The sequence below is a fragment of the Neolamprologus multifasciatus genome, chromosome 8 (assembly GCF_963576455.1).
Source record: "Neolamprologus multifasciatus chromosome 8, fNeoMul1.2, whole genome shotgun sequence".
Taxonomy (NCBI): Eukaryota; Metazoa; Chordata; class Actinopteri; order Cichliformes; family Cichlidae; genus Neolamprologus; species Neolamprologus multifasciatus.
The window spans coordinates 2,653,260-2,680,660 of NC_140446.1; the positions used below are offsets into that span (position 1 = coordinate 2,653,260).

The 27,401-nt window shown below is 41.6% G+C and overlaps 2 protein-coding genes and 1 long non-coding RNA gene across 11 annotated transcripts in view; 2 read left to right on the forward strand and 1 right to left on the reverse strand.

The window, feature by feature from the left end:
* The first annotated feature begins 436 nt into the window (after positions 1-436).
* Positions 437-7,432, forward strand: chmp6b (charged multivesicular body protein 6b). Its single transcript, XM_085170532.1, has 8 exons — positions 437-775; positions 1,238-1,347; positions 2,149-2,236; positions 2,317-2,403; positions 2,493-2,558; positions 2,749-2,829; positions 2,942-3,014; positions 6,030-7,432. Exons 1-8 carry the CDS (start codon positions 713-715, stop codon positions 6,077-6,079), a joined length of 618 nt encoding a protein of 205 aa, XP_085026658.1. The 5' UTR covers positions 437-712; the 3' UTR covers positions 6,080-7,432.
* On the reverse strand, positions 2,075-6,033 carry LOC146512178 (uncharacterized). Its single transcript, XR_014875740.1, has 2 exons — positions 5,956-6,033; positions 2,075-4,188 (listed from the first exon to the last, which is right to left on the reverse strand). It is a non-coding gene; the product is annotated as an uncharacterized LOC146512178 (long non-coding RNA).
* Positions 7,433-13,984: 6,552 nt separating the features above from the next.
* baiap2b (BAR/IMD domain containing adaptor protein 2b) overlaps positions 13,985-27,401 on the forward strand; it is an 85,402-nt gene continuing 71,985 nt past the window's right edge. For 5 of the 9 annotated variants that reach the window (XM_085170498.1, XM_085170503.1, XM_085170505.1 and 2 more), the window contains exon 1: positions 13,987-14,330. In XM_085170498.1, coding sequence (XP_085026624.1) covers positions 14,256-14,330 — 75 coding nt within the window. In that variant the 5' untranslated portion in view covers positions 13,987-14,255. Of the gene's footprint in view, positions 14,331-27,401 lie in introns of all 9 variants that reach the window. The other 4 variants (XM_085170497.1, XM_085170500.1, XM_085170501.1 and 1 more) reach the window with 2 other exon arrangements.

A 27,401-nucleotide genomic window follows, 5' to 3' on the forward strand; every position in this document is an offset into this window, starting at 1 on the left:
AAAAATGTGAGTTTGAATTATTAATAATTAATTTGAGTGTAACATTGGGTGCAGAGAACTGTGCTAGAAAGATTTGTTTGAGAACGGTAAAATCATCTAGAATTAATTTGCTTTTTTCATTTTCATTAGGAATTTTTTTAAATTATGAAGATTAAATTAAATTCAAACTTTTGTAAAAAACAAAACCAAAACAAAACACACAAATCTAACACACTCCAAATACTCAATCTGTGGAAGTTAAATTAATTAACATGCAAATTTCCAATCCTTTATCACAGGTTACTCTGACTGTTTGTATTGTCACTCTACTTTGAAAGTCCACACCGGAAGTTTTGTACGTTCACACTGTAGTTTCTGTGTCTGACCACTGGAGGGCAGTGGAAACTGGTGGATCTCTTTATTTTAAACTGTGTTTAAGATTATTCGGCTCTACCCTCGAAACAGCTGTGGTTTTAAAGTATTTTGATGTTAAATAACGGCAGGTCTGTCATAAGTTTGCTCTAAATGGGAGCTTTACCAAATGTCATACCAGAAGTATTTGTCCCTGCCGGGACACCGTCCTTCCTGGTGTGGGTGTGGACACAGATGACTACACAAATAATGGAGGAGAATCTTCACAAGTCTGTTTCTTGAATTTAGTTTTACATTTAAGTAGTTTGCCCTCCTTTTTTTGCTTTTTGGTTGAGACTTTTAGCTGGCATGCTGTGCCAGGATGGGAAATCTCTTTGGAAAAAAGAAACAAACCCGAGTGACGGAACAAGACAAAGCGATTTTGGTAAGTGTCACACAGCTAGCTGAAGTGTTAGCCTGGAATTCTGTGCTGTAAAACAGAGCGAGCTCTTGTGTGCTAATTTAACAACTTCGGTTATCGAGTAGCCCCCAGCAATATTTTATAAAGCAAAACCTCTAAATGTTATCATTATTCAGGGTCTACTCTTCTGTCTTAATGTACTTAACCGCTTAATCCTCTTCGACTCGCTCTTTAAAGTGTCCTTTAAGCAAACACTGTAAGTCATTCAAATTCTAACACTGTAGTGTATTTATGTTTCTATGCCACCGGAGGACCTTAACGTAAGCGCAGCCAGTAATAATCAGATTATAGCTGCTGTCGTTTGTGCAGACTGCTACTATTTCTAAACCCGGATCAACAAGAAGTTGGTATGGGTGAATTAGTTTGAAGCTATCTGAGTGCAGTGCAGGTGTTTGGTTTGTTCATGTCTCTATTTCCTCATTTCAGCAACTCAAACAGCAAAGAGATAAGCTCAGGCAGTATCAAAAGAAGATCAATGTGCAGCTGGAGAAGGAGAGGCTTCTGGCCAAGCAGCTGCTGAAGGATGGCAAAAAAGAGTGAGTACAGTATAATCAATGAAACCATAGTAATGATTGAAAGGAGGCGTATATGTTCTCAGCACGAAATATATAAATACTGCTCAATAGGGAGCTTAATACTCAGGACAGAAAGGACAGCTTCCCTGCAACTGTTCTTGCAGCTGACTTCCCAGAGTTCATTAATATAAAATTTAAATTAAGAAAAATAAAGTTTTGAAATCTGCAATTCTGAAATGTTGTTCTAATTGATGTCTCTAAAGCTGGAGAAGGCTATGTCAGAAACTCTAAAATGCATTATTTGGGTAGCTAGGGCTGCCTTATTTCAGGCAGAATCCTTAAAAAATAATAAATAGCGAAAAACACAAATCAAGCTGACGTCTTCAGTTGTTTTGCTTGTCTGAGGAGCTGTGAAGAATCCAAAATATTTCCTTTCACTGTTTAACAGAGGGCTGAACTGGATGAGAATCACCTTCTCTCCAAACTTCTTTATCAACCTTCCTTTTGTTTTCTCTGGGTTATCTACTGCAGCTGACTGTGAGCACAGTGTTGGTACATGTGCTCAGGGTGCTTGGACAGAGAATCTAAACGTAAATCCAAAGCCAGTGTGGCAAGAAAGCAAATGGGATGGGAGATGGGAAAGAAGAGAGTGTTTTTTTACTGTTGCAAAAAGAATTTGGGAAGACGAGACATTTTGTGCAGCGCTCTTTTTTTTTTCCTTTTTGTTTTTTTAGGCAGTGTGTCTAGAGATTGTCAATCATCTCTTACATCTCTTACATTTCTCCCTCCTTACTACAAGCTTTAACGTGTTTATTTGAACAGGAAAGCTCTTCTCTTACTGAAGAAGAAACGCTATCAAGATCAACTCTTGGACAAGACAGAGAACCAGATAAGCAACCTGGAGCGCATGGTGAGCGATCGGCCAACTGCACTGACACTCAGCAGCGTTTAGGTGGCGCTCACAGCTCCTCCCTGTGCTCCTCGTTTCAGGTTCAAGACCTGGAATTCGCCCAGATCGAAAGGAAAGTCATCGATGGATTGAAAGTGGGAAATGAATGCCTGAAGAAAATGCATGAGGTAGGTGATGACATGTGGCCTGCAGATGCTTTTAACATTATTACATTTAACGTTATTCATGAGCTGTTATCAACTCTTTTTCGCTGCAGGTGATGTCTATTGAAGAAGTAGAACGGATTATGGATGAAACTCAAGATGCCATTGAGTACCAAAGGGTAGGTCCTTTCAGCTGGTAATCAGGCTCATTTTTTATTTTAGCCTCTTTGACTTCATTCTGCAAGTAGATATGGAGAGAGTGAAAATTTGAAAGGATTTCTCAAATCTCTGTAGATTAAATTTCACAGATGTAAATTGGGTTCGTATCCACAGTTATTTCACTTTTAAAAACTTGTCGTCTCTCTGCAGCAAATTGACGACATGCTGGCCGGCTCCTTATCTCAGGAGGATGAAGATGCTGTGCTGGCTGAACTGGAGGCAATAACTCAGGTTAGTTTAATCAGCTTTAAAAAAAGAAAAAAGATTAGATCGCACTTTTAGCAAGCAGCACCCTGCTCTTCATTCTGAGTTCTGACCTGTCGGATTTTGAACTTTCTCTCAGGGAGATGTCGAGCTTCCTGAGGTCCCTTCAGACAAACTGCCAGAAGTTCCAGAGGCCGCGGAGGAGCAACCAGGTTTGTTGTCTCATGTTTTTCCTATCCCAGGTTCACACTGCTGCACATTCCTGTTCAAAAAGCAAAAGCAAACCGACTAAAGTTCCAACCAGAAGTCTTTGATTATCCATTGATAACTCTGTTGTCACACCTTCTCCTCAGGTTAAGAGTCTTGGTTTGATCCTTGACAGCACTCTTTCCTTCACAGCACATATTAATAATATCACTCAGTCTTCTTCCTTTTTTTTAAATCTTCATATTAACCGCCTTCATCCTTCACTCACCTCAAACAGCACCGTCATACTTGTCATATTTCGTTTAGATTACAGTAATTCTCTTCTCTGTGGTCTATCTCAGAAATCTCTCCACATACTGCAGTTAGTTCAAAATATAGCTGCTCATATTACATCCAGAATTAGATCCACTGAACATATAACAGCTGTTCTTAAACAGCTCCGTTGGGTTCCCATTCACCTCCGTGTAAATTTGAAGATCCCACTTTATAACCTCCCGCCTCCATATTTATCTGATCCTCTCCATACGTTTTATTTTGTTGTACTAATGTAAGGTGGCCTTGAGAGTCTTTAAAGTCACCTATTAATAAAATATGTTATTATTATTATTATTATTACTAATGACTTTTAGAATATGTGCATGACACTTCATAGAAAAAATCCAGCAGTCATCCTCCCATCATGTTTCATATCGCAGAGGCTGTGCTGAAACCTCAGTAATATTATCTTCTGTCCACGACTGTAAACACGTCACCATCAGAAAGTAATTTTAGAGGAGTCAGTAAATAGAATGCTTTTATTAAAAGGCTGTGCTGAGTCACCGTGGGCCCCGGTGACCTTAACACTCTGTTTAAAACGAAAACATGCAGTGTGATGAAGCTTAAATCTCGCTGCTGTCTCACGTCTTTAAAAGGGTCTTTAATGAGGTGTCTTCTTGTCACGTTGGCGCTTTATTAGATGCTTAAATGCAAAGCAGAAGAGAAAGCGAGGTTATTACACCTATTAGCATCACGTTTTTATTCAAATAAATGGCAAAGACCTGCCCTGCAGCTGTTTGCAGATTTTTGTGTCGATCGTTGTTCTTTCGCTGCTGAATCAAAACGTCTGGAAAGATTCCCGTCTCTTTGCCATCTTTGTGGTCTTTGACTCTCAGTTAATGGTGAGGGATGGTAGAGGCACACCTGATAGGAAGTAAAAGGCTGTCAATTGTTGAAGCTTAATCACTCTGGGGACCGTTAAAATGTGTGTAACATGCATATAAGCGTGAAAACGCTACATTGGATTTACGTGCCTAAAAATGACCTACATACATGCACTTTCTATACACATAAAAGGTAAAAGTACTCTTTATTTGAAGTAAATGTTTTAATCAATCCGAGTATATATGTGAAGAATCTTGGTAGCTTCTTCAAGATTACATACTCTATGGTCACTGTAGCACGATTAGTACTCAGTAGATACTTTATACATGTACATGTATAATCTGTCTTAGGCCTGGGCAGTGACACCCAACATCTGGTTGCTACAGAGAAGTTTGTAATTCTTTAAATGGTTGACAAGAGGCCTTAAGGGGTTTTTGGGGCAGCACCGTGTGCTTCTTTGCATCCAGTTTCACTCTACCGACGACAAATGTTCAGCAAATCCTCGTCAACCATTCAAAAAATACTAATTTTTCCTTAGCAACCACTTGTTGCCATATGTTCGCTGACCCGTCTCTAGGCCCCTGTGGCTGAAACCTCAGTTTTGTTTCTGCGTTGTTGGATCTGTGATCTCACAGCAGGTCCAGGTTGTGTGTTTTATGTTATTGGACAAGATGAAGGTGATGTTGTGTCTGCTGTCAGGTCAGGCTTCAAGAAAAATGAACTTGGGTTTTATTTTTGCATAAAAACGAGTTCACTGCAGTGAGATCAAATAAAACAATGCAGAATAAAACAATTTTGGTGAGTAAAGTTCAATAAAATAAACTAGTCTGAGCAGAAGAAAAAGCTTGGAGCATTGTAAGGAAGAGGACTCCCTTACTATATTTATTTATATTATATTATCTGTATAGCACTTTAGAGCACACCTTTCACTTTATTAAAAGCACCTTATCAAGCACTTTATTTAGCATTGCACTTTAAGCAAGGATTTGCACACAAGAAGTTTAAATATTTATTGACTATTTATTGGGAATTTTAAAATCAGTTGGTAGCCTTATTTCAGATGCTGCACAGCTGCTCCTCATCAGGGAATGTGGTGGTTGTCTGTGAGGAGAGAAGAATGGTGATTAAGGTTTACCAGTAAGGAAAACGAATGCAAATGTGTGTGTGAAATCTAGGGATAAAAGTGGTGCAAATAAGTGTAAGATAATGATTACTCGCCTTTCTTGCCTGTGTCCTCTTCAAGGTGTTTGTGCAAATGTTTCCCTGGGGGTCCAGACACCATTTAAAGGTTCCGGGAGAGACGATTGGTAAAGAGAGTGTGGTGAATCTTTTTGGTGCTGGTGTTTCTGGGTTTTTATAATATTGGGTTTGGTGTAACATTAAAGTGTGAAATATTTATTAATATGTAAATGTGAAATGTATTTATTTATTCTAATTGATATATTGTATACTGTGGTGGAAGGTTGGGATTTAATAACTTACCTGAGAGTGGAATAATGGTTAAGTCTGTGACAGCTGAACATATTTAAGGCTGCCAGTTGTCATTAGAGGTGGATTTTTGTGCTGTGAAGAAGCTCGACAAGTTAATTGTTGTAAGGAGAGCTGTATAGAAAATAAATACTTTTTGTTCCACTACACTTGCCTTGGTCCATCTCACTGTGTTTCCAGCTGCTAAGGGCCGCCCTGTTACAAGCATAAAATAATACATTGGTTAACCAAACTTGAAAAACTTCAGGATGATAACTGGTGTACATGGTATGCAAACAATAGCAAGCACTAAAATGCTGTAAAATACTGTAACATTACCTATAAAGATTTAGCATGTCACGACTCTACGGCTCCTCATCCTGCTTCTTTCTCTGTCAATCTCTTTGTTTCAGAGCGGGAGCGTCCCAAGAAGAAACCGCAGCGAGAGGCGCTCGCTTTGTAGGAGCACGACTGAGGATCTTCAGCCGACAGCTGGTTGCTCAAAGACCCAAAGACAGCAGCCAGTCTCAGATAACCGGGCCTCCTCCACCCCATCCAGCGGCGGTTTCTCCTCATGGGCTGCAGGTTCACACGTGAAGCGAGTCAGGACCGGTTCACCGCAGTCACAAATGCTGATTGAACCACGAAGACCTGTGAGATCAGATTATCGTGCCTAACCTTTGTTTGATTAGTTCTCTGTGTTTACCATCAGTCATTTGACATACAGTGACCTAAAGCCATGTATATATGTCATTTTAATTCCTCCCTCAAAATGTCTTCACCTGATGGGTAATATTTTTAAAGAGCCAGTTCACCCAAATTACAGAAACACACATTTACCTCAGTGCATCAGGTCTGTGTTGCCATGCTTTCTCAGATTGTGGTGATTTTTTTTTAGTTTTTAGTTTTTTTGCTTTACAGCTGCAGTAAGTCCAGCTGAGATTAAATTGCTTTTTTCCCGCTGTAGAAACACATACATCTGCTCTGTCGTTTGTCCTGTGAGGGAGGGGTAAAAATGCAGAAGAGACGTCATGATGGTGCTGTGATCTGACGATCTGATCCACCTTCCTGTCATCTTGTTTGCCCTCTGTGTGCTCACCAGTAACTGATACCTGTACAGCAAGTTGGAGTAAATGGAGTTAGCCCCATCTACCCTTATTGCAGACTTTGTGACCCAAACACACAGAACAAAATGATGGAGGAGTTAATTTCCAACTTTCACCATGAACAGAGCCTCCTTCACATATGGCGATAAATTATTTCCCCAAACATTTGCCTGGCTCTTTACTTTCTTTGATATATGTCGTTCTACTAATGCACTCAGCCTGTTTTTATCTGTGTAAAGTCTCCCACTCAGCCTCCCTGCAACAAACGCACTTGAGGAGCGCAAAACAAGCATCTCGGCAAACATAGTTACATAGATGATGGATCAGTGAATGTAATAACAGAGAAACAAGCCTGGGAAGCTATTGCCAACAGCTCTGACCATCATTGGTCTCTGACAAGTTCACGTAGACATTCTTCTTCCATGTATTAACTTATTTGTGATTGCAAAAAGGGATGATTAGATCAAATTTCTGCTAGTTTTTAAAAATCTTTGCTTATAAAACATTTGCATTTAGCAACAGGATTGAGGGGTAAGTTGTTTTTCTTGTGATTTGAGTGAACTGATCCTTTAAAGCAGGTAGAACAGAAACATAACATTTTCTCTGTAAAGTCTTTGGTGTCTTTCTCTTACCGTAAAGGCCTTCTCTTCATCTGGCTTTGCTTTCTGAGTTACTCAACCCACCCTAAAGTACCCCCCAAAAAACAAAACTATTTGCATCAGTTTCACAGAATATTCTCTCAGTCTGACCCCTTTTCAAGCAGCTTAACTAATCTAATTCCTTTCTCCCCTTGTGGATTAGTTCAGTGTCATTGGAGAAAGGGCTAATCATATCGTCTGTGGGCTTACCTCTGACGCCCAGACAACAGCTGGTAATCTCTTCAAGGTAATAACTTGACAGAACCTGGGGCTTTGCCCATCAAGTATGATCAAAACTAATTATTTCAGTGTGTGCGTATGATGCTTTCGATTTTCTTACATATTCATGTTAAAGTGGTGCGAGAAAGGTGGCCTAGATCCAGAAGGCTTAAAGCTTGTGCATCTTTGAAGATCCAGCTAACTAATCTGTAAATCAGTTAATCTCACAGACAGAAACACTGATGACTAACACTGACAGTCTGCGATTCGCCAGTCCTGCTGCAAACTGCTTGTCTTAAAATGGCCTCAGATATTGTACCTCTATATATTCTTTTTACAATAAAAGTGTTTTTTTTTATTGCCGTTCGTTATCTCACTGCCTGTAAATCACTGTTCAGATTGTTATTCAGTGAGTGAACACAAGGTGGCAGCAGATGACTCCGTTTTGAAGCTGCTGGGCTCCAGTTTTCTTTCTCCTCACTTCACAACTGACCAAGGCAGGTGGTCTCTACGTGTTGGAATAAATGGGAGTCCTTCTCTCCACTATCTCCAAATGCTTCTTATAAGGGATTATTTCATCACTGAGCTTCTAATTGTGTAGAGTCCTTACATAAGGACCTTGAGATGACTGTTTTGAACTGGTGCTGTGTAAATAAAACTGAATTAGGTGCACGGTTTACTGTGGGGCTTCCCTCTCATATCCAGATGAAAGTTATCTTGTAGCTAAAATGTAATATTTTGGGCCGACTTATTTTTCTAAATATATACCAATCAGGCATAGCACTGTGTTGGTCCCCCATTTGCTCCCCAAACAGCCCTAACCTGTCAAGGCATGGACTTAACTAGATGCCTGAAGATCCCAGAGATGCCCAGTTGGATTAAGATCTGGGAAAGACGGAGGTCAAGTCAACACCTCAAACTTGCTGTGCTCCTCAAACCATTCCTGAGCCAGTTTTTTGTGGCAGGGTGGATTATCATGCTGAAAGGGGCCATCAGGGAATGCTGTTCCTCTGAAAGAAGCTTCATGGTTTCCAACCATGCTTAGGTAGAAGCTACATGTCAAAGTAGCATCTCGAGGTTTCCCAGCAGAACATTGCCCAAAAGAATCACATTGCCTCCACCGACTTGTCTTCTTTCCATGGTGACATGCTGGTGCCAGGTTTTCCCCAGGTGAGCAACATCCACGCACCCAGCCATCCACGTGATGTGAAAGAAAATGGAACCAGACGAGGCCATCTTCCTGCACTGGTCTGTGGTCCAGTTCATGCTTGGGTGCACATGGTTAGTGCTTTTAACAGTGGACAGGGGTCAGCACAGGCAGCCGGACTGCTCTGCAGCTCTGCATCCCCACACACAGCAAACTGGGATTCACTCTACTATGACACCTTTCGCACGATCTGATATCCTCGTGTTGGTGTTGTTCCCAGATCATCATACTAAAGGTTGTTCCAGGATCAACATTCCAAGTGACCAATCAGAATGTTGTGATGTCATACTTTTGCGACTTCGGGAAAAACCGGCGTAAAACAAAAAACTGTACTTAAGCTGCGAGAAACCGCCTTTGTCCGCCGATCAACGGACCCTAACCCTGACCCTTTAATAAACGCTAAGCAGAATTGATATTGTCCTTGCAACATTGGAATTTCATAAATGCACGAATGGGTTGGTGCGCAAAAGAATAACGTCACAACAATGTGATTGGTCACTTGCAATGTTGAACCTGGAACAACATTTTCATGATGATCTGGGAACAACACCAACACGACGATATCAGATCATCCGACACCTTTCTGTCAGAACCAGCATGAAGTTTTTCAGGAATTTGAGTAGATCCATCTGTTGGATTGGACCACATGGGCCAGCCTTCATTCCCCGTGTGCCTTCTGTTCCTTCCTTGGACCACTGTTGATAGAGGAACACTCTCCTGGAGATGCCCTGACCCTGAGGACAAAATGTTAACTTGCTCCTTTATATAACCCCTCCCTCCATGCATATCCATCAGTGAATATGATACGTATTCACTTCACCTGTCAGTGGTCATCATTTTACGTCTGATCGTATGTTTAACCTATTTCCCACATCACACAAGGGGAAATGGGTCAGATGATGGCATACAAAGAAATTTGTTTCCTGCTTTGGTGTGGAGGAGCTTGAATGTCCTGCACAGATCACTTTAACGATTAAATGACAGTAACGCTTTTGTGTCCATCTGGAATGAAAAAGGCTCCGCTGACAGTGAAAAATTGAGGGTTGTAATCCAATCATTTGCATACCCACATTGTTTTAGCCTTATGTCAATTTATTTAATTTAAATGTGAAGATATTGAAAACGTTAATAGCACAGTGTGGTGCTAATGGGGGTACAGAGGTGTGTGCATGATTTATCCTTAAAGTAACGATTGGCATTTCATCAGTGCTATAGAAGAAGAAGAGCCCTCACAATCCTCTTTAACTTCATCAGAGTAGGAGGCACAAGTTTAATGAATTATAAATCTCAATGATTGTTCGGTTTTATGGTTTGCAAACTGATTTGTCATATTTTTGAATTAATATTAAAGATTTTATGACCTTTAAACTCTTAATATTAAAAAAAAAACACGTAATAAATCTGTTACCCCCACATTCTGTGGCTTCTAGCATGTATGACTCAGATGAAAAGTACAGGCGCACCATGACCTTGCTCTGCTATTGTTCTGAAGGTGATCGAAGCTCATTCAGCTGAGGACGAAGCATCAGATAGATAGGGAGACATTAAATGTTCCCATCTCTAACCTTGAACCATTCTCTCCGACAAAGCCGATGTATTGACGAGTCTGAAATATCCTGAATTGCTTTTGTTCACTTCACACTGGTTTTTTTTGTTGTTGTTTTTTTTGTTTTTTTGAATGGACTGAATCCATTCTGACTGCGCACTACAAGCCTTTTCGGAGGTGTGTGGGAGTGGGCAGCGCACAGACTGAATGTCAGAGCGCCGCGCTCGCTGATGAATCACAGACGTGGATCTAAAGCTGAGAGAAAAAGCCTGAGAGGACGATGATGAGTAGGCTTCACATGAAACGCTGCTGAATAGATGCTTCAGGTATGTAGGTGTGTATGTGTATCCTGCCCACCCGGAGTCTTGCCTACCTGATTACACCCCCACTGTACTGAATATACACACATGCAGAACTTTACTGAAGTGAAATGTCATTTTCAACAAGTTTATTTAAAGGCCCCAGTCCTAAAGGATCATTTTAAGTACTTTGTTTCCAAATTCTGACTAGAACTTAATTTTTACACTGTTTCCTGTGTTCCCCTTTCAGTTGCCCGTTCACTTCCTATCATCTCTCCATTTTTGGCTGTCTAATAAAAGGATGAAAAACCCCAGATTTATGAATAAAATGTCTCTAAATCACTAATTAGCTCACTAAAATGTTTTAAATGCTTAAAATGGACAAAAATACATTGGAAAGACATTACTTCTGGGCTGGCGCCTTCAGGTATGCTGATTGAAGCCACGTGGATACAGCTTCCTATAATAGACCATGGATATATCACTCTGAGTGTCATCACAGTCCAATCTTAGCTTTTTTGAAACCAGAGGTCATGAAAATGTGTTAAATCTGACATAAATATGTAAACTGACACTGCATCCTCATGCAGTAACAGGTCATCTGTTATAAAGTGAGCCCACCCTAATCTGTTCCCTGTTTTATTTACCTTTTTGACACTGACAGAGATCATAGCTGACATATAAAGATCTTGCTGTGTAAAGAAAAAATTAGTGACTGAGCACATAAATTTGTTTGGAAAACTGTCAGCCTGTAAATTCATGAGATCACAGACCAAAGGAGCCAATGACTGTTGACTTCCACACAATCAGGCCTCTCATCTGCAACCAGATGTGTTGCTCCACGCTGGTTTTTATCAAGACTGCATGGTTAAATCTGCATTGATCTCATAAGACAGCTCATAAGCAGTTTTGTGTGTTATATATTTAGAATAATACCAATCTTATCCTGCCAAAAACGCCACATCTCATAGATTATTTTGTGGTTTGAACCCCAGCCTCAAGTAGACCCCAGTTTAAACCAAAAGAAAATGTAAAAAGTACGTGTAAAGGAACCTTCAGCAAACCAATGTACTAACTGAGACTATTTTTAAAAGGGCTATATGCTCATTTTGGATTAAATGCCAGAGATTTGTATCAGGGGCATCAAAAGACTGGATAAGTTTAATGGTTAAATGCTTTGTGTTGTTGTTGTTGTCATTTTTTTAGTCTCAGGTCGTCATTTTTGCCACTTCACGCCTGACTTCAGTCTTAAGCCTCCAGGTTAGCTTATTTCTCAAACTACCCATGATTAATAATCAATGTCTTAATTAATTTGTGTACAATTATACTTGAGAATAGGTTGGATGTCAGCAAACATAACGGCAGCTCACATTCAATTACGGAAACTAATTGTGGGGATTGAATATTCACAGAGGAGTAAATCAATAGCCTCGCTGACAGTGGGAAGGCTGCTGTTTGCTCCAGCGAAGACCAAACATGCCTGATTGATTTCCGCTAACTGTCTGCAGTTTGGTTTCCTCGGGACTCGCTCTAATCGGATGTGATGAACAAAACAAAATAAGTCTGTTCTGGTAGAGATCCACGGTGCCACTTTATTATCTGGTCTACAAGCTGCTCTTAAATATCTGCTCTATCTCTCTAAACGAGAGGAAAAAAACGTGTTGCAGAAAAGAAAAAGGCATGACTGTCCTCTTTCGCACTTATCTTCTGTTATCTTCTGCTTCTGTCTCTTTTATTTAAATACATCCCCATTCAGCAGCTCTCAGATCGTGATGTGTGGGATTTCCCGGCCCACAATCCAGGGCTTACAAATCCAAGCAAATGTGGCTCCATCCCACTCATACCAACCAGAGCCCACTCACCCAACCGCCACACAAATATAGAGCAGGCACACATATGTGGGTAAAATCTTTCTCTGTTGTGGGTTTATTAAAACTTGCATTTTCACAAAACAAACACACAAAAAAACCCTTTCCATTATATTACAGCCCCTTTTATGTAGAGGGAAGACTGAGCCGGAGGGTCTAAACGACTGAAATAATAAACACAGACTGAATAAATCACTATAAGAATCGGGATACTGGAAAATTTAATATTTGTACCGACTAAATGGGTGAAGATTGTTGCGGTTTCTGTATGGAGCTGCTCAGTCAGGTCTTGTGAATGGTTGTAGCAGAGGAGGCGTGGGATGGCTGACACAGCAGAGCAGGTGTGGCTTCTTTAAAAGCTGTGCTGCATTTCTAGACTCAGTGCAAAGCATCATAACACGAGAGCACACTGCCTGGTGGTTTCAGTCAGGATCACTTACAATATTAATAATAATAACAAATTATTGGCTAGAGGGCGAAGGAATCAGGTTTTATTACAATTATCAGGACAAAAAGATGCTTGATTACTGATAACTGAAACAAAAAAATCACCCGACTTCAAGTCTTTAATGTCAAACGAGCTGTCTATACTCCCAAAAAGAAAAAAAGGTGATTCCTATAAAGTCTGTCAAACAGTACAAACCAGCCTTTACATTTTAAATGAGATTAGTGCTTTTTAATAGGAGGAACTCAGCAGTGAAACCACCTGTCAGATTACCAAAAGCAGCTTCTAAAGCCATGAAAGAAAGGGTGTCAAAGTATCTGTGCTAATTTAATTTAAAACTGTATTTTACTGCTAAATCTATCCAAGCTGCCGCACTGTCAGGGGCTCTGCTGTATCCAGCTAAATCAGAATATAAGGAGCAACTGTATGATGTCATGATGAAGATTTTAGGGTGGGTTCTTCCAGGGATGTTTACGTGATTTTTTAAAATGTGGGGCCCATCCATTTTCTTTGTGTATCCAGTTCGTGGTTGCAGCTGCCAGAGCGTATCCCAGCTGTCATAGGACAAGAGGCAGGATACAGCCCAGACAGGCTGCCAATATATGGCAGGATTAACACAACCGTTCACCCTCACACATTCACACCTACACCCAAAGTCCCCAGTTAACCTAATGCACGTCTTTGGAGGGATGAAGCTGGACTACCAGAGAGGAACCAACCCAGATTTGGGGGGCACTGATTAGCTGTATTTAGGAGGACCACACCTTTTCTCCATACCTCCTCTGCCGTTTTGGGGTAGCACAGGTTTGGGGGTCCAAGCAAATTTTACGGAGGCCGGTGCCACCCCTGGACTCCATTTTGGCTCCGTCCTTGCTTTGTTCTCTTTTAGATCCACATGCCAAAATCCAGTTTTGAGATTTTTTAACAAAGCGTATTTCTTATTTTTTGGGGGAAATTCTTAAATTAACGTCTGCTTATTGTTAGGCTAACATCCGTTTTATCGTAAAACGTAATTTAGGTCGCAAGTTACTCTATTTCCCACCGCCCTTGAAAGCAGCACCGCCCCTCTCAGAGTGAGTCCGCCTCTGCGCTCCAACCGAGAGGCACCGACTGACTGACTGGCTGCGTGGGGAGCCGGTGTGGGCGCAGCGGAGGACTTTCCTATAAAAGCAGGGATCCCACGACCAGACGCGCTCTTCTCTCTCAGTGAACGGCAGACAGGAGCCGCTCTTTCCCGCGAACAGCTGTTTCATTCCCCTTGTTACAGTTCGGAAAACCCTCCCGGCCTCATCCGAAAGGAAATCTTAGTCTATGGTTCTGACTGACACGCCTACAAGGATGTCCCGGACCGACGAGGTGCACCGTATAACGGAGAATGTCTACAAGGTAAGCCGGGCTGTTTGGTAGTTTGTTTCGGATCCGCTGACCGTGCGTCCTTCTGCCGCTCGGAGACACCTGCTGCACCGGCGAACCGCGGCGTTTAGAGGACGCTCTCAGAGGAGAGACAGCGGATAACTTTGTCTCAGCTGACCTGCACTGTGTCTTACCACTGTAGTAATAGAAGTGCCGGTTTATATATGCTGTGAAGGAATTTCCTGATAAAGGAAATGCGTCCTGAACAGCTCAAGTTTATTCATCGTTTTCCTACAGCTGCTGCTCTGAGTTTGAACTGTTGGAGACGGATTTTAGTCTCAAAAGGTGAATAATTTGTCCTGTTTTAGCCTTTAAGGTGTTATAAGTGATAATAAATCAGAATCAGACCAGTCAAATCAGCAAAGTCACATTACAGCGATTAATAATGTTAGGAGAAACAAATTCCCGATAGATAATCAATGACTCGAGGTGCAATTGATTTACATTGCTTGGCATGGAGTATTTGATTTGCCTTAGGGTTGAGGGAACTGTGCCCAATGCTACAATGCTACATTTGCAATAATGATGAGGGAGCCAGTTATGTAAATGCTGCAAACTGACAGTTTGCCCTGGGGTGATTTATTTCAACACTATGCAGAGCAGAAGCTGTCAGCCTCGGTGGTAAATCCTGCTGTGAGCAGGTGAACTTGACATTATCTGCCTCAGTGAGACTGATCATTAATTTATGGAGTCTGCGCATCCTAAAAGGGGGTCCCCGTTGGTCCCAGCAGTCTTCACATTTGGGCTTTTTTTCTTAAGGTGTCTGTGCTGTTGATAGTTGGATCACTTCAGAGAGAAAGGACAAAGTCATTATCAGCGTGGTGGTATTTGTAAAAGTCAACTGTAATTTTGCACTCTGGATGCCCCAAATTGGCATTCAATTTGGGATCTGAATTGCTGGTTGGAAAAGTCACGCTCGGGTTTTTGCTCTGCAGAAAAGAAAACAAACTGCTTCTCGGTGTCAGAGGTTTCTTAAATATCTCAGCATGCGCTCAGCAGACCACCCTGCACTTGTTGAAAGATGAGAGGCAAAACGTGGCAAATGATTATGTCCTTCATTTTTATTTCCACAACAAAGCTCCTTTTCAGCAGTGTCTGTGGTGGAGGTGGAGAAGTGTTACTCTTGACTTTCACTGCACTCAGGGCAGCTTTCCAGGCGAGGTAGATTTCAGCAATGGAAGTACGACAAGAGCTTTCCTTTTATGTGAGGAGACTTGTCACCGTTCCATACGCCTCCGCAAAAATGCTCGGAGAGAAGAGTCGGAATGCCTAAAAGCTTCTTTGTGCAGGGCACGACTTGGTGGATGCAGGAGGAGAAGGGCATGTGTGCTTACTGAGCCAAAGATGTACTTGAAAGGGGGGTTTGGTTCAGCGAGAGTTCATGGTTCCTTGTGTGACAGAGGCGGGATGGTGTAACATGACATTACCATTTAGGCTGCCAAGGAAATGATAGGAATTTTTTCAGACTGGGGCCGACTTCAGCCAACACACAGATACACAAACCCTCAAAAGACTCTAACAAGGGATCAGAGGGGCACAAGCAGGAGGCTAGCTGCCTTATGTTGCGACCTGTGGGTGGGTTCTATAGCCTGAGCTGGATAGAAAACTGCAGAGAGGAGGAGGAGGAGGAGGAAGATGATGAAGGAGGATAGGTGGTTGCGTGATGGAGTAGGCAGTGTTGTGATGGGTTTATTAGTCAGTTGATGACAAATTATCTTAAATTTATTCGCTGAAGTTAATACTTTAAATTGCATTACTGATGTGATACTGATACTTTTTACTAATCTGTTACATTGTTAATGTTAATGTACACTAATTTGTTACATTAACAAGCTGTCCCTCCAGAGCCTAACTTTGTGACTTAAAACACACCAAATCAATTATATTGTTAAATATATTAATTCATATTTAAAAGCAAAAATAATGAAAGACAACTGAATAAAGGTTTTAAAAAGTGTTTTGCATTAGTTTGTTTTTAGCTCAGTGTGCGAGTATTTACTGCCTAGAAAGCCACAAGAGAAGAGTTTAATGTCAAATACTCTTCCTGATGCAACCCCAAAGGGAAATTGTGTCTGTGGCCGCAAGCAAATGTGTTAACCGCTACACTGGATATGTTTCATTTTGCATCGAAGGCCACATGCAGCCCCCTTTATTTAGTTTTTACTGGGGTGAAGCAGTAAAACTGCCCTTTCTGTCAGTGTAAAGAGGTTTATCTGCACAGTTAATCCCCAGAATATCTTAATAATATGAAAAAGAAGTGCACTTTCAACAGAACATCTCAGTTTTCCTACATAATAAAGAAATGCCGCTGTAGTAAATCTGTCAGCACATATCTTTGGGCTTAAATCTTTGCTTAATGGTGATGGGGGTGGTCTTCTTTATCTGCGAAGTGGTCCACTAGGCCAGATTGGAGCAGGCCTTATGTTTGATACCCCCCACTACACCATTGGAAAGACATGTACAGCATGGTGATGTTAATTGCAGCCATGTTAGTCTCTCCTTCCTCTGTGATTGCACCTCCTCACACACGGAGTGGAGCAGACGAAAATGAAACGCCTCCAAACTGCCGACTCTTTGCTGTTCCCTTTCCCCGCACTCTCGCTCCTGCTGAGGTGTGTTGTAGTAAAAACAGAACTGACCTGATGTGACTGGACAGCTCCGTTGATTGACTCCGTTTTTGTTGGATAAGTCAGGCAAACCGAATGTGCCGCTGACCCTTTGGTCATAAGAAATGTCAGATAAACCGCCAAATGTTTATCACAAGTAAACTTATGTTGGATTAAAAAGATGAAAAAGAAAAAATGTGACCATCAGTTTCAGCTTCTGTGAAAATCTGTGTTAGGATGCGGTTTTGTCTTGTCCAAAGAACGCCCTGCTCAGGGGTCGGGTATGAAAATGCCAACCTGCAGAAATGCAGCTCCGGGTTTTCTTCCTGCCATCAGCAGGATGAAGCAGAGCGCTGCTGCCAGTCTGACCCCTGATGGGGGGCTGACTGCAGGAGGCTGATGCTCACTGGTGTGGCAGTTGGTAGTGTAATGGCAGGCCTTGGGGTGTGTTATTGCTGGTCCAATGAGCTTTGTGTGGGACTGCTAAAGAAACTAACAGGTCTTTATTAATTCATTATAAGCGTGGAAGATGAAAAGGCCCGAAGGTGCTAGCTTCAACAGCATGTACCCACAGAGGGCATGCCTCTGTGTAAAGTCCCCAGTTTAAATTAGACTTTGACTTGCCTTTAATGATTGAAAACATTAGTTAGGCTACACCAATTCTGTGATGCACATTCATAGACAATTAGCTGAGAGGCTCATTGAATCCTATCACGTTCTGGTTATGTCAGGTTATTCCACCTTTTCCTCAGACTATTATTTGCACATTTTATCTAAGTGTGTTTGAAAAAGCTTTATTAGTTATTGATATGAAGTGAATACAATTTATAGAACAGAAAACAGTCCGAGAAAGGTGTTACTTGTATTTTGGGGCAAAAAATACTTCTTTTTGTTTTAATGTGTCAGTGTTGGTGAGCGGCTGCCTTTAATTGCCACATGGAGGTGGATTTAATTATGAGTGGAGAAAGGTCACCTATTATTCTGCTCTATGGTGGCCAAAGACTAAAACGTGAGTGTTTATCTAGAAAGTTTATGTTCCTCCATTGTGCATCGTACTTGGTAACAAGCAGCTATGAAGAGAATCCCTCTTCCCCCAGAAGACATCCATGGCAGGTGAGTGCTTTAAGAAAGTAATAATAAAATAACCTGTGTATGCTCTTTTGGAATAACAATAAAGCATTCATCATCTGCATTTAGTTGACTTGAGCAGTGACAGTAAGGGTTTTGCTCTGCAGCTCGCAGAACAACAGCTGCTGCAGTCCAAGATGCTCTTTAGCAGCGGCTGAACTTTGAAAATACAACTTTGAGGATTGTCTGCTAGTAATTTGATGTTGTTCTTTTATTATAATTAAATTACAGATGTCATTGTGAAGCTGTTAAAACACCTCCAAGAGTATTATGTGGTAAATACGACGGTTGTTTTTAATCCTTTCCTTTTAATCCTTAATCGTTTCTAGCACACAATGACCCTTTGGTGGATGAACGCTGGTTTTGTTTTCTCTGCCTCCTGTTGTTTTCTTTGTTTGCCTGACTGTTAGCTGCCGGAGCAAAATAACTTGGACTCAATAGCAGAAGACCAAAGTCTTAACCTCTCTGCTCTGCTGCTGAAACGCAAGATGCTGAATCTAATTTTTGGATGACTCACATCAGTGGATGCGAGTGAGTGAGTGAGTGTGTGTGGGCAGTAGTGCCTCATGACTATCTGTGTGTGTTTCACTTGTTTGTCAGCTCCCGTACTGTACTGCGAGAGTGGCTGGCACTGTGTGGTTTTTGTTTCTGATGTGAGATTGCACATCATCACAGAGCCAAACTATGAAGTGAAGTTATCGGTCTGCGTGGATTGAAATGTCAAGACAAAAGTCCCAGAGGACTGTGTGTAGATACTACACGGAGACGCGTTTGCTACCCACTGACAGTGTGTGTACGCTGCGTTTCCTCGGGTTGTTGTGGTTGCTGAACAAATGCCATCTGTGTGTTTGTTCAGGAGTGTATTCAGCCAAGCATTGTAATCCCAGGAGTACTGCAGGCTCAGGTTGTTGAATGAAGCTCGAGTGTCAGGGCGAGGCTGCCTCCATTGTTTGAGGTGTTTGATGGTGAGAGTGGACTAAAGCGAGATCAGTGGGTCAGTTGATGTTTTTTTTTTTTTTTTTTTTTTTTTGTGGTGTGTTTGTGGTATTTGTATATGCATTGAGCCATTTTAAAGTTTTTCTACTAGCCACGCAGCACAAGTTGTGTGTTTGAAACACCACATAATACCTTATCAATGCGTTAGACCAGCGGTCCCCAACCCCCGGGCCTCGGACCGGTACCGGTCCGTGAGTCGTTTGGTACCGGGCCGCGAGAGTTGAGGCTCAGGTGTGAAATGTATAGTTTTCAGGGTTTTTAGCAGTTTTCAGCGTTATTTTGTTATCGTTTTTATCGTTAACTCGGTTTTCCTGGGTCTTTTCACGTGTGTTATGAATAAATCTTCTTTTTTTCGGTACCGGTACTAGTTTTATTTTGTTGTATTTATCCGCGACACCTTAAAGGCCGTTCCGTGAAAATATTGTCGGGCATAAACCGGTCCGTGGCGCAAAAAAGGTTGGAGACCGCTGCATTAGAGCACTTTGCTCTCAGATTGCGGCCTTACTTGTGGTTCCTAGATTATTTCAAAGTAGAATGGGAGGCAGAGCCTTCAGCTTTAAGGCCCCTCTTCTGTGAGATCAGCTCCCAATTCGGATTTCAGAGGCAGACACGATCTCTACTTTTAAGATTAGGCTTAAAACTTTTCTTTTTGATAAAGCATATAGGCTGGATCAGGTGACCCTGCTGCTGGGGGATTCCCATGATGCACTTGGTGTTTCTCTTTCCCCTCTGTGTTTATGCATCACTCTGCATTTAATCATTAGCAATTATTAAACTCTGGCTCTCTCTCATGTAGTTTGCCTTTTGTCCTATCTGCCTCCCATCAACCTCCAATCAATTGGCAAATCACAACAACAGTTGCCTCAAGGTGCTTTATATTGTAAGGTAAAGACGCTAGAATAGTACGAAGACTCGCTCATGAGGGGGTTGTTTGAGGGTTGGACAATATAAAAGCGACTGTTATGGTCAGTGTTGGTCAAGTTACTTGAAAAAAGTAATCAGTAACTAATTACTGATTACTTCCCCCAAAAAGTAATCCCGTTACTTTACTGATTACTTATTTTCAAAAGTAATTAATTACTTAGTTACTTAGTTACTTTTTAAAAACAGGATTTACAACCTGAATAGGTGATAAAGCGATAGATCTTTCAGCCCAAGTCTACTTTTTCTGCATAATCCATCATACAAAATGTAATCAAATGGAAAAGTCTCTTTTTAAAACTTGTTTTATTAGTTTTAATCTTTTAACTTTATGCATCAAGCAAAAATTTAATTATCTGCAACATTCTTTGACTGGAAGAAATTTGTTTAATATTTAACATAAAATAATTTTTTTTGTGTTTACACTCAGTCTTTCAAATAAAACACAGCAGAAAATAAGTCAAAGACTAGCGGTCCTGTTGCTCTATTTTCACCTGTAAAGCAGGAGTGGAGTAGGCGGAGGTTTACCCTGGTGCAGGTGTGCCGCGGTCAGTGGAAGAATCCGCGAGTTTCTCTGTGAGTTTCCCATTACGTCATAGCTACTCGGTGCTTGTTTGGAAGTTTAGGGGTTTTTTCGCTGTAAAAAGAAGTTTTCTTCCCACGCACAACGGACACTAATGTTTTTGTCACTTTTTATGGAATCAAACTCAAAGTAAGGTCAGTACTTCCACGCTTTAAACGCTGCACGCTCATACTCTCTCTGCACTCGATATATGATCCATTGTTGATCTGCACACAGCTGTTGTCACGAACGTCGCACTCGCTTACGTCACTGTCATGAAACAGTCTCTCAAAAAATCACGGTTTTAGTAACGCAGCAACGCAGCGTTCCCACAGGAAAGTAACAGTAATCTAATTACCGTTTTTGCAATAGTAATCCCTTACTTTACTCGTTACTTGAAAAAAGTAATCGGATTACAGTAATGCATTACAAGTAACGCGTTACTGCCCATCTCTGGTTATGGTCATTTGGCACCGATCTCAACGAAACGCTGTACAAAGTAATTATTAATATCTATATATTGTTCACTGCTTTTTATAGTGAACAAGCTGGAACATACAGAGTCCTGCTTCTGTAAGTGTTTGGATTTGGACTGTTGGTTGAGCCATGGTCGTTTATCTTTTTCAGTTAACAAAAGAAAAACCATAGATTCATTGATAAAAATAAGTGATAACTTCATGCCTTGTTTTGTTGCTTAAAGCAGAACTGCAGTGAATGATTTTCTGAGGAGAAATTATTATTTGAGGCAGTTGTCAAAAGACAGGATTGAAATATAGACAGGTGCTTGTTTGCTTCCCTGTAAGATACACAGGTGATGAAAGAAACCATCCCACCTCTGATTCTCCTGTTATTGACAGAAGCTTTCAAAGTGTCTCGATTGCAGCATCAATCTCTCCTTAAGATGCTATGTTAGTTTTTGTATTGCCTGACTGTCACCAGGGAATGTTATCAACTGATTGGAGTCATAAATCCCTCCGTAAAATACTGTCGTACTATCAGGTCCAACTTCCGAAAGACATAAGGCAGTCCTCCTACTAAGCCCAAAGTATTTGTTCTCCAGGGAGGAATTTTTGTCGCGTGTGCGTGTTTTGGGAGTGTTGTGAGTAATACTACCGAACACTTTATCCCCACTGTCACACGTACAATCTGTCAGGTTTTTTTTCTCTATGAACACAGACTTTGTGGACGAATAAGCAGAGAACTGCTATCAACATTAATCGTTTCTGGCTATTTTTAGAACTTCTGTTCTTTGTACCCTAACCTCTTTTTATTTTATTAGTTCATTGCTTTCTTATTAGAGTTCTCACCTCAGCTCATAAGCTAGTGGATAGTTGTTGTTGGAGGCAGGACATCTGCCAGGAAATTGAACCTTAGAGGTTAGCAGTGGATTGACTGAGGAAGTGAGGGGGTTTTGGCAGAGACCTCTCAGCAGGATTTCTTCCTCCTCCTTCTTTCACACCACAAAAGCATATTTCTGGGTCGAGTCCCACCTCTGTACCGATCGGGTAGATTAAACCAGTCTGGTCATTTTTCCTTTTGTTCACATTTGAAAGGTTGTCTGAGGTGAAAACAAGCCTCCGGCCTCTTTGCTCATGTGCATAAAAACCTATTGAATCCAGATGCTTTGCTTAGGCCAGATTACTCCAGTGTAATTGTTTCAAACCAGTGATTTTCTTCTCTGATTAGTCACAGTGCTTTCAGCGCTTTTGTCTCTGTTCAGCGTTATATCGCAGGCTTTGTGCTTCAGTCCCTGCAGAAAACTGTGCCTCCTCAAGCTTCAGGGTTCGTTCTAGCTTTGTGTGTCTTGTCACTGATCGTTGGGCAGCAGTCGTGTTTGTGAGCGTCACGGTGACGCTCTCTGACAGCGTTGTGGGGTTATGTAAGAGGGGAGCGGTGCAGGTAGAAGGGGATGCAGTTATGCACATGTTTGATATAAAAGTTAATTGATGTTTTCAGAGTCACGGCTAACACTTTGTGGCGCTTTTATTTGTTGTGCATTGACTGATTTAATGTATAGTACATCTTCATGAAAGTGGAGCAGCTAAAGTGCCTGATGCTTATGTGCATATGAGCACTGGACAAACAACCTAGTTGTAGGGCTGCAAAACTTTTTCCTAAGTAAGTAAAAAAAAAAAAGTTTGAAAAATTGTGTGCAAAAAGCCAAAAAAATAAAAATGCAGAGCTAAAGAGGATTGCTTAAAAAGGATGATTGCAGTTAGCATGCAGCTCACAAGAGTGCCAGATGCCAAGAATTTGCCGATCCTAAATTTCCACAGTTTCTCTATTTCCACAGATCTCGCAAGTAGGGCTGGGCTATATCATACCGTTCACGGTAATACCGGTGTAATGTTGGGTAACGATAAGAAAATGAAATATGGCGATAGAATATGGGTAAAACGCGCATGCGCAGTGCCTTTGTTTACATACGCACATGGCGGCGACGCAGAATGAGAAGAGCGAAAGCGGATTGTTAAATGAAACAGATGAACCAGAACTGGTTTGTAAAAATGCTGCAGCTTCAGTGATGTGGAACTGCTTTAGCTTTCATCCGTCAGATACACAACAAAGCACTATTTTTGGTAGCGCATGCTAGCGGGCCGTCGTTATTACCGTGTTATTTGGAAAATACGGCGCACTTAAAATCAATCCTTTGATTTTTCTGAAAGTCGACAGAGCCCCTTATAATCCCGTGTGCCTTTTGTATGAATTCTGGTTGTGTTTACTGACCTCGAAATGATTTAATGTACACGGCGCTCGAAAATCTGTCTCACCACTTGATGGATTGTTGGAGCATTACGGCTATCGTAGTCAGGAGCCTCGCGGAGTGATACGTTCTGTGCTTCAACATAATATAACCGTATTGTGTGTGTATAACCTCTTAAGTTTTGTGGCTATTATACATGGTTATGCTGAGGATATGTCGGCCAGTTTCCACTGGAAATGCCTTTTGGTTAAACTGTCAGCGAGGAATTTGCATTTGCACTGTTAATTTTAATGCACTTAAAAAAGCTGCTTGTGTAAGTGAAAATGCAGTGATGTTTTTTGGGGTTTTTTGCACTAATAAAGTTGAGGAGTTGTAAAGTATTTTGTCTAGTGTCAATTATATCGTCAGTTATATCGCTATCGCAAATTTTCAAATGCATATCGTGATAAATATTTTTGGTCATATCGCCCTGCTCTACTCGCAAGTATTAATATGATGGTACAATTTCAGTTTCTGTCAAATAGTCATTGCTTTTATTAAATTTGCATCAGCAGTTTGGTGTAACTGCAGCTTACAGTACTTCAGGACAGTATTTCTTAGCTTTAGTGGTTTAAAAAACACTTCCAGCATAAAACCAACAGTAATGTATCCTAATGCTTCACTTATGATGCTTAATGCATCTGTTGCTGTTTATTATTATTTATGTACATCTACTTTCTTCGTTTTTGCGAGAAATCCCATACAAGATGATTTCACACAAAAACACTCGCACGTGTTCTACTGCTTAACACAAATATCTAATCAGCCAATCACATGCCAGCAACTCAACGCGTTCACACATGTAGACATGATCAAGGCAACTTGGTGAAGTTTAAACTGAGCATGAGAAAGAAACTGAATTTAAGTGAATTTGAATACATTATGGAGAATTTCAGAAACTGCTGTAATTTTCCCACACAGCCCATCTGTAGGGTTTACAGAAAAGCAGTTTTGGATAATGAACAGACTGCTTTGAGCTGATAAAAAGGCAACAGTAACTCAAATAAGCACTCACGACAACCAAAGTATGCAGAAGATCATCTCTGAATGTATAGCACATTGTTGTTGGAGGCCAGCGGGCTACAGCAGCAGAAGAACACAGTAGGTGTCAGTTAAGAACAGGAAACTGAGGCTACAGTTCGCAGGGGCTCACCAAAATTGGACAATAGAAGATCCAGGGGTGGGGCTTCTGTTGGCTGCTTCCAGCAGGATAACACATCAAAGCTCAGATAATCTCAAACTGCTTTCTTGAACATGACGGTTCAAATGACCTCCACAGTCAGCAGATCTCAATCCTTTGGGATGTGGTAGAATGGAAGATTGGCATCACGTGTGCAGCTCATAAATCTGCAGCAGCTGTGTGATGCAGTCACATCAATAAGGATAAAAATCTCTGAGGATGTTTCCAGCACCTTGTTTAATCTGTGCTATGGAGAGTTAAAGGTCTTCTGAAGGTAAACAGATATCCAGCAACGTGTGCCTAATAAAGTGACCAGCTGAGATCAAGAAGGTAGTGAGGTAGTAATAATTTTACAGCTGCAAACTCAGATTTTGCCTGTTTAACCCCGGCTCAGTACTGAGTGTCGAAAGAAGACCTTACTCTTTTCCTCACAGGGCAGATGATGTTTAAGACGGCTAGCAGCTGTAGCTAAGCGTTTTACTTTGTTAATATTGTGCATGTTTGGCTAGTCATCTGTGCGAGCAAGAAGAACACCCACAAAGAACAAAATGTACCCAGAAAAACGAGATGCTTTTTGGGTTTCAGCGTTTTTACCTCTTAAATGCGTGGACTTGAAATTCTTAGAAATATCAGTGAGCTGTGAGCGTCCTTTGTGCTGTTTTACATTTCTTTACACAGACTACACAAACTGGACCCTAAATCAACATCCAGAAGGCGTCAGCTCAGTGCAGCTGCACAGTGCATGGAGTTGCACTCTGTATTATTTAGATTTCACCAACTGCTCTGTCTGCAGCTTCCATAGCTGTCATGCAACATAACTGCCGGCGTCTGCTGTGTGTCTGCAGCATGTCAGCAGCCTTTAGCACATCGGTAAGTTATCTAACTTGAGCTGGAGGGAGATAGATAAGGAGAGGTGGAGGCTGCCAGGGAGCAGGGGCTTGGCAGAGGATGAAAGGAAAGTTGCAGGGATTGGATCTCAATAGAAAGAGTGTGAGGAGACAAGAGTGTGGATCCCCTGTTCTGCTCTTTTCTTTTCTTAAACTAATTAGACCGTAATTAAAGGGGAAAGGCCTGAGGGGTGAAGGAAAAGCAGGTGTTTATGGAAGATAGCTGTATGTATGTGTGCTTGTTCAATTGGAGATGTTGCTCTGAAGTGGCTTTTAAAGGGAAATTTGAGGTTGAGAGAAGAAGAGAGGGGATGAAGATGTGCTTAGAGGGGTTTAAAAAGCAGAAATGTGTCATTATCTGATCCTTTCGTTACTAACACACACACACAGAGTCTGCTTTGAGATAAACGGCACATCTTGGCATCACACGTGTGCTGATACGCTTTCATATGTTGTACCCTTGCGGAGGAAGCAGTGCCAAGATGAATCTTCTCCCGTCATTTCCAGATTTAAAGCCTGACCTCGTTTACGGTGTTCATGAATACTTTGTGGGAACATATGTGATCGCGTGAACATGCATTCGTTCACGTGGAAATCTGAGGACAACTGGTGCACCGGCTGAATCAGATGCGTCACTGTGAGGCGATGACGACGATGATCTCCTTCCTTCAACACGGCAGCCGTGGAGACTCCCTCTCTTTCCATTACCCCCCCCCCCCCTCCTCTCTCACCTCCTCGCTCTCGCCTCTCCTACCACCCCGTCAGCTTTCCTGTGGTATGAGCTGAACGTGAGGTGAATAAAAAAACGGGTTGCCCTGTCACGGAAGGGGGGAGATTCCAGCACTTCCATATATGGCTGCCGGAAGTTCACCCCTCCCTCACTCCTTCCAAACCTGCATCTGTGGAATAGGGGGCGCTGACTCTCCTGCTGCTTGCCTGCACACAGATAAGAGCTCATCTGAAAGGGAAATTGGCTGACTTCACACACATTCACGTGCACGTGCACACACACGGCATATCGGCGCTGTATTTGCGTCTCCTGAGGGCGTTGAAGCAGGGCGGCTTTAGCGCCGTGATTGTCACACTGGCTGAGCAGAGGCAAATAACGTCCATTTTCTGGAAACAAATAATAATGGACAGCAGCAAAGCACTAACGGTACATAACGGTGCATATATCAGCTCATCACTCCCACATACTGTATATAATGCAGTAGGGGACTGCTAATGGCTTTCTTCACATTAGCAGCAGTGTTATGCACTGCTTCTTTTGTGCGGTGCGTCACATGCTTTAAAGCTTTGGTGATTGGGAGCTCTAAACCCCCCCCCCCCGCATATGTGTTTGTTGATATGTGATGGATGATCAGCAGCACGGTCTTCAGTCAGAAGGCTTCTCAGTTCAGTTTGTGTTGGTCTATTTATGCAAAAATAATTAGACACGTCAATCTACATGAAATAAATTGTATTTTGTATTTATGGCACGACGTACATTGATTATGTTACATAACCAGCAGAAGCGTTGATGCGCTCAGCGGCTACAACCAGTCCGCATCTGAAGCCATAACACTAATGTAAGCTATACCCACGAGAGAGCTCAAAATCACAGGTAGCCTTTTTCTACATATCAGTGTAATCTAAGTAAATTTAACAGATTCCTAGATTTTGTTTAAGAAGGTGGTAAAATTTCCTTTGTGCTCGGCCTGCCAGACTGCTGGGAGAACCGCTGGATTGGAGGTTGGAGAGCTAACTTATCCGCTAAGGTCAGAAAACTTGGATGCAACGTACATATACAGCTGAACAGACACCTGCTAATTACTGCTAAGTAAACGATTAATACCAGAATCCATCTTTGTATCTGGAGATGGTAAGGAGGGAAAAACAGAAATATAAGAATATGATCTAATTCATAATTTGAATCTGAAACTAAAAACTCATCACTTGTGTTTTGGCCTGTGTCCCAACACTCCACCAGATTTAATTAAAATGTATTACTGGTTTTTCCTCCTGAATGTCTTGTGGGCTTA

What these genes read in the sequence shown, in the direction of transcription:
- chmp6b (XM_085170532.1), top strand. Translation starts at nt 713, where the DNA reads ATGGGAAATCTCTTTGGAAAAAAGAAACAAACCCGAGTGACGGAACAA. An exon ending in AACAAGACAAAGCGATTTTG is followed by an intron (nt 776 to 1,237) that starts GTAAGTGTCACA and finishes TCCTCATTTCAG; the next exon opens with CAACTCAAACAGCAAAGAGA. An exon ending in GGCCGCGGAGGAGCAACCAG is followed by an intron (nt 3,015 to 6,029) that starts GTTTGTTGTCTC and finishes TCTTTGTTTCAG; the next exon opens with AGCGGGAGCGTCCCAAGAAG.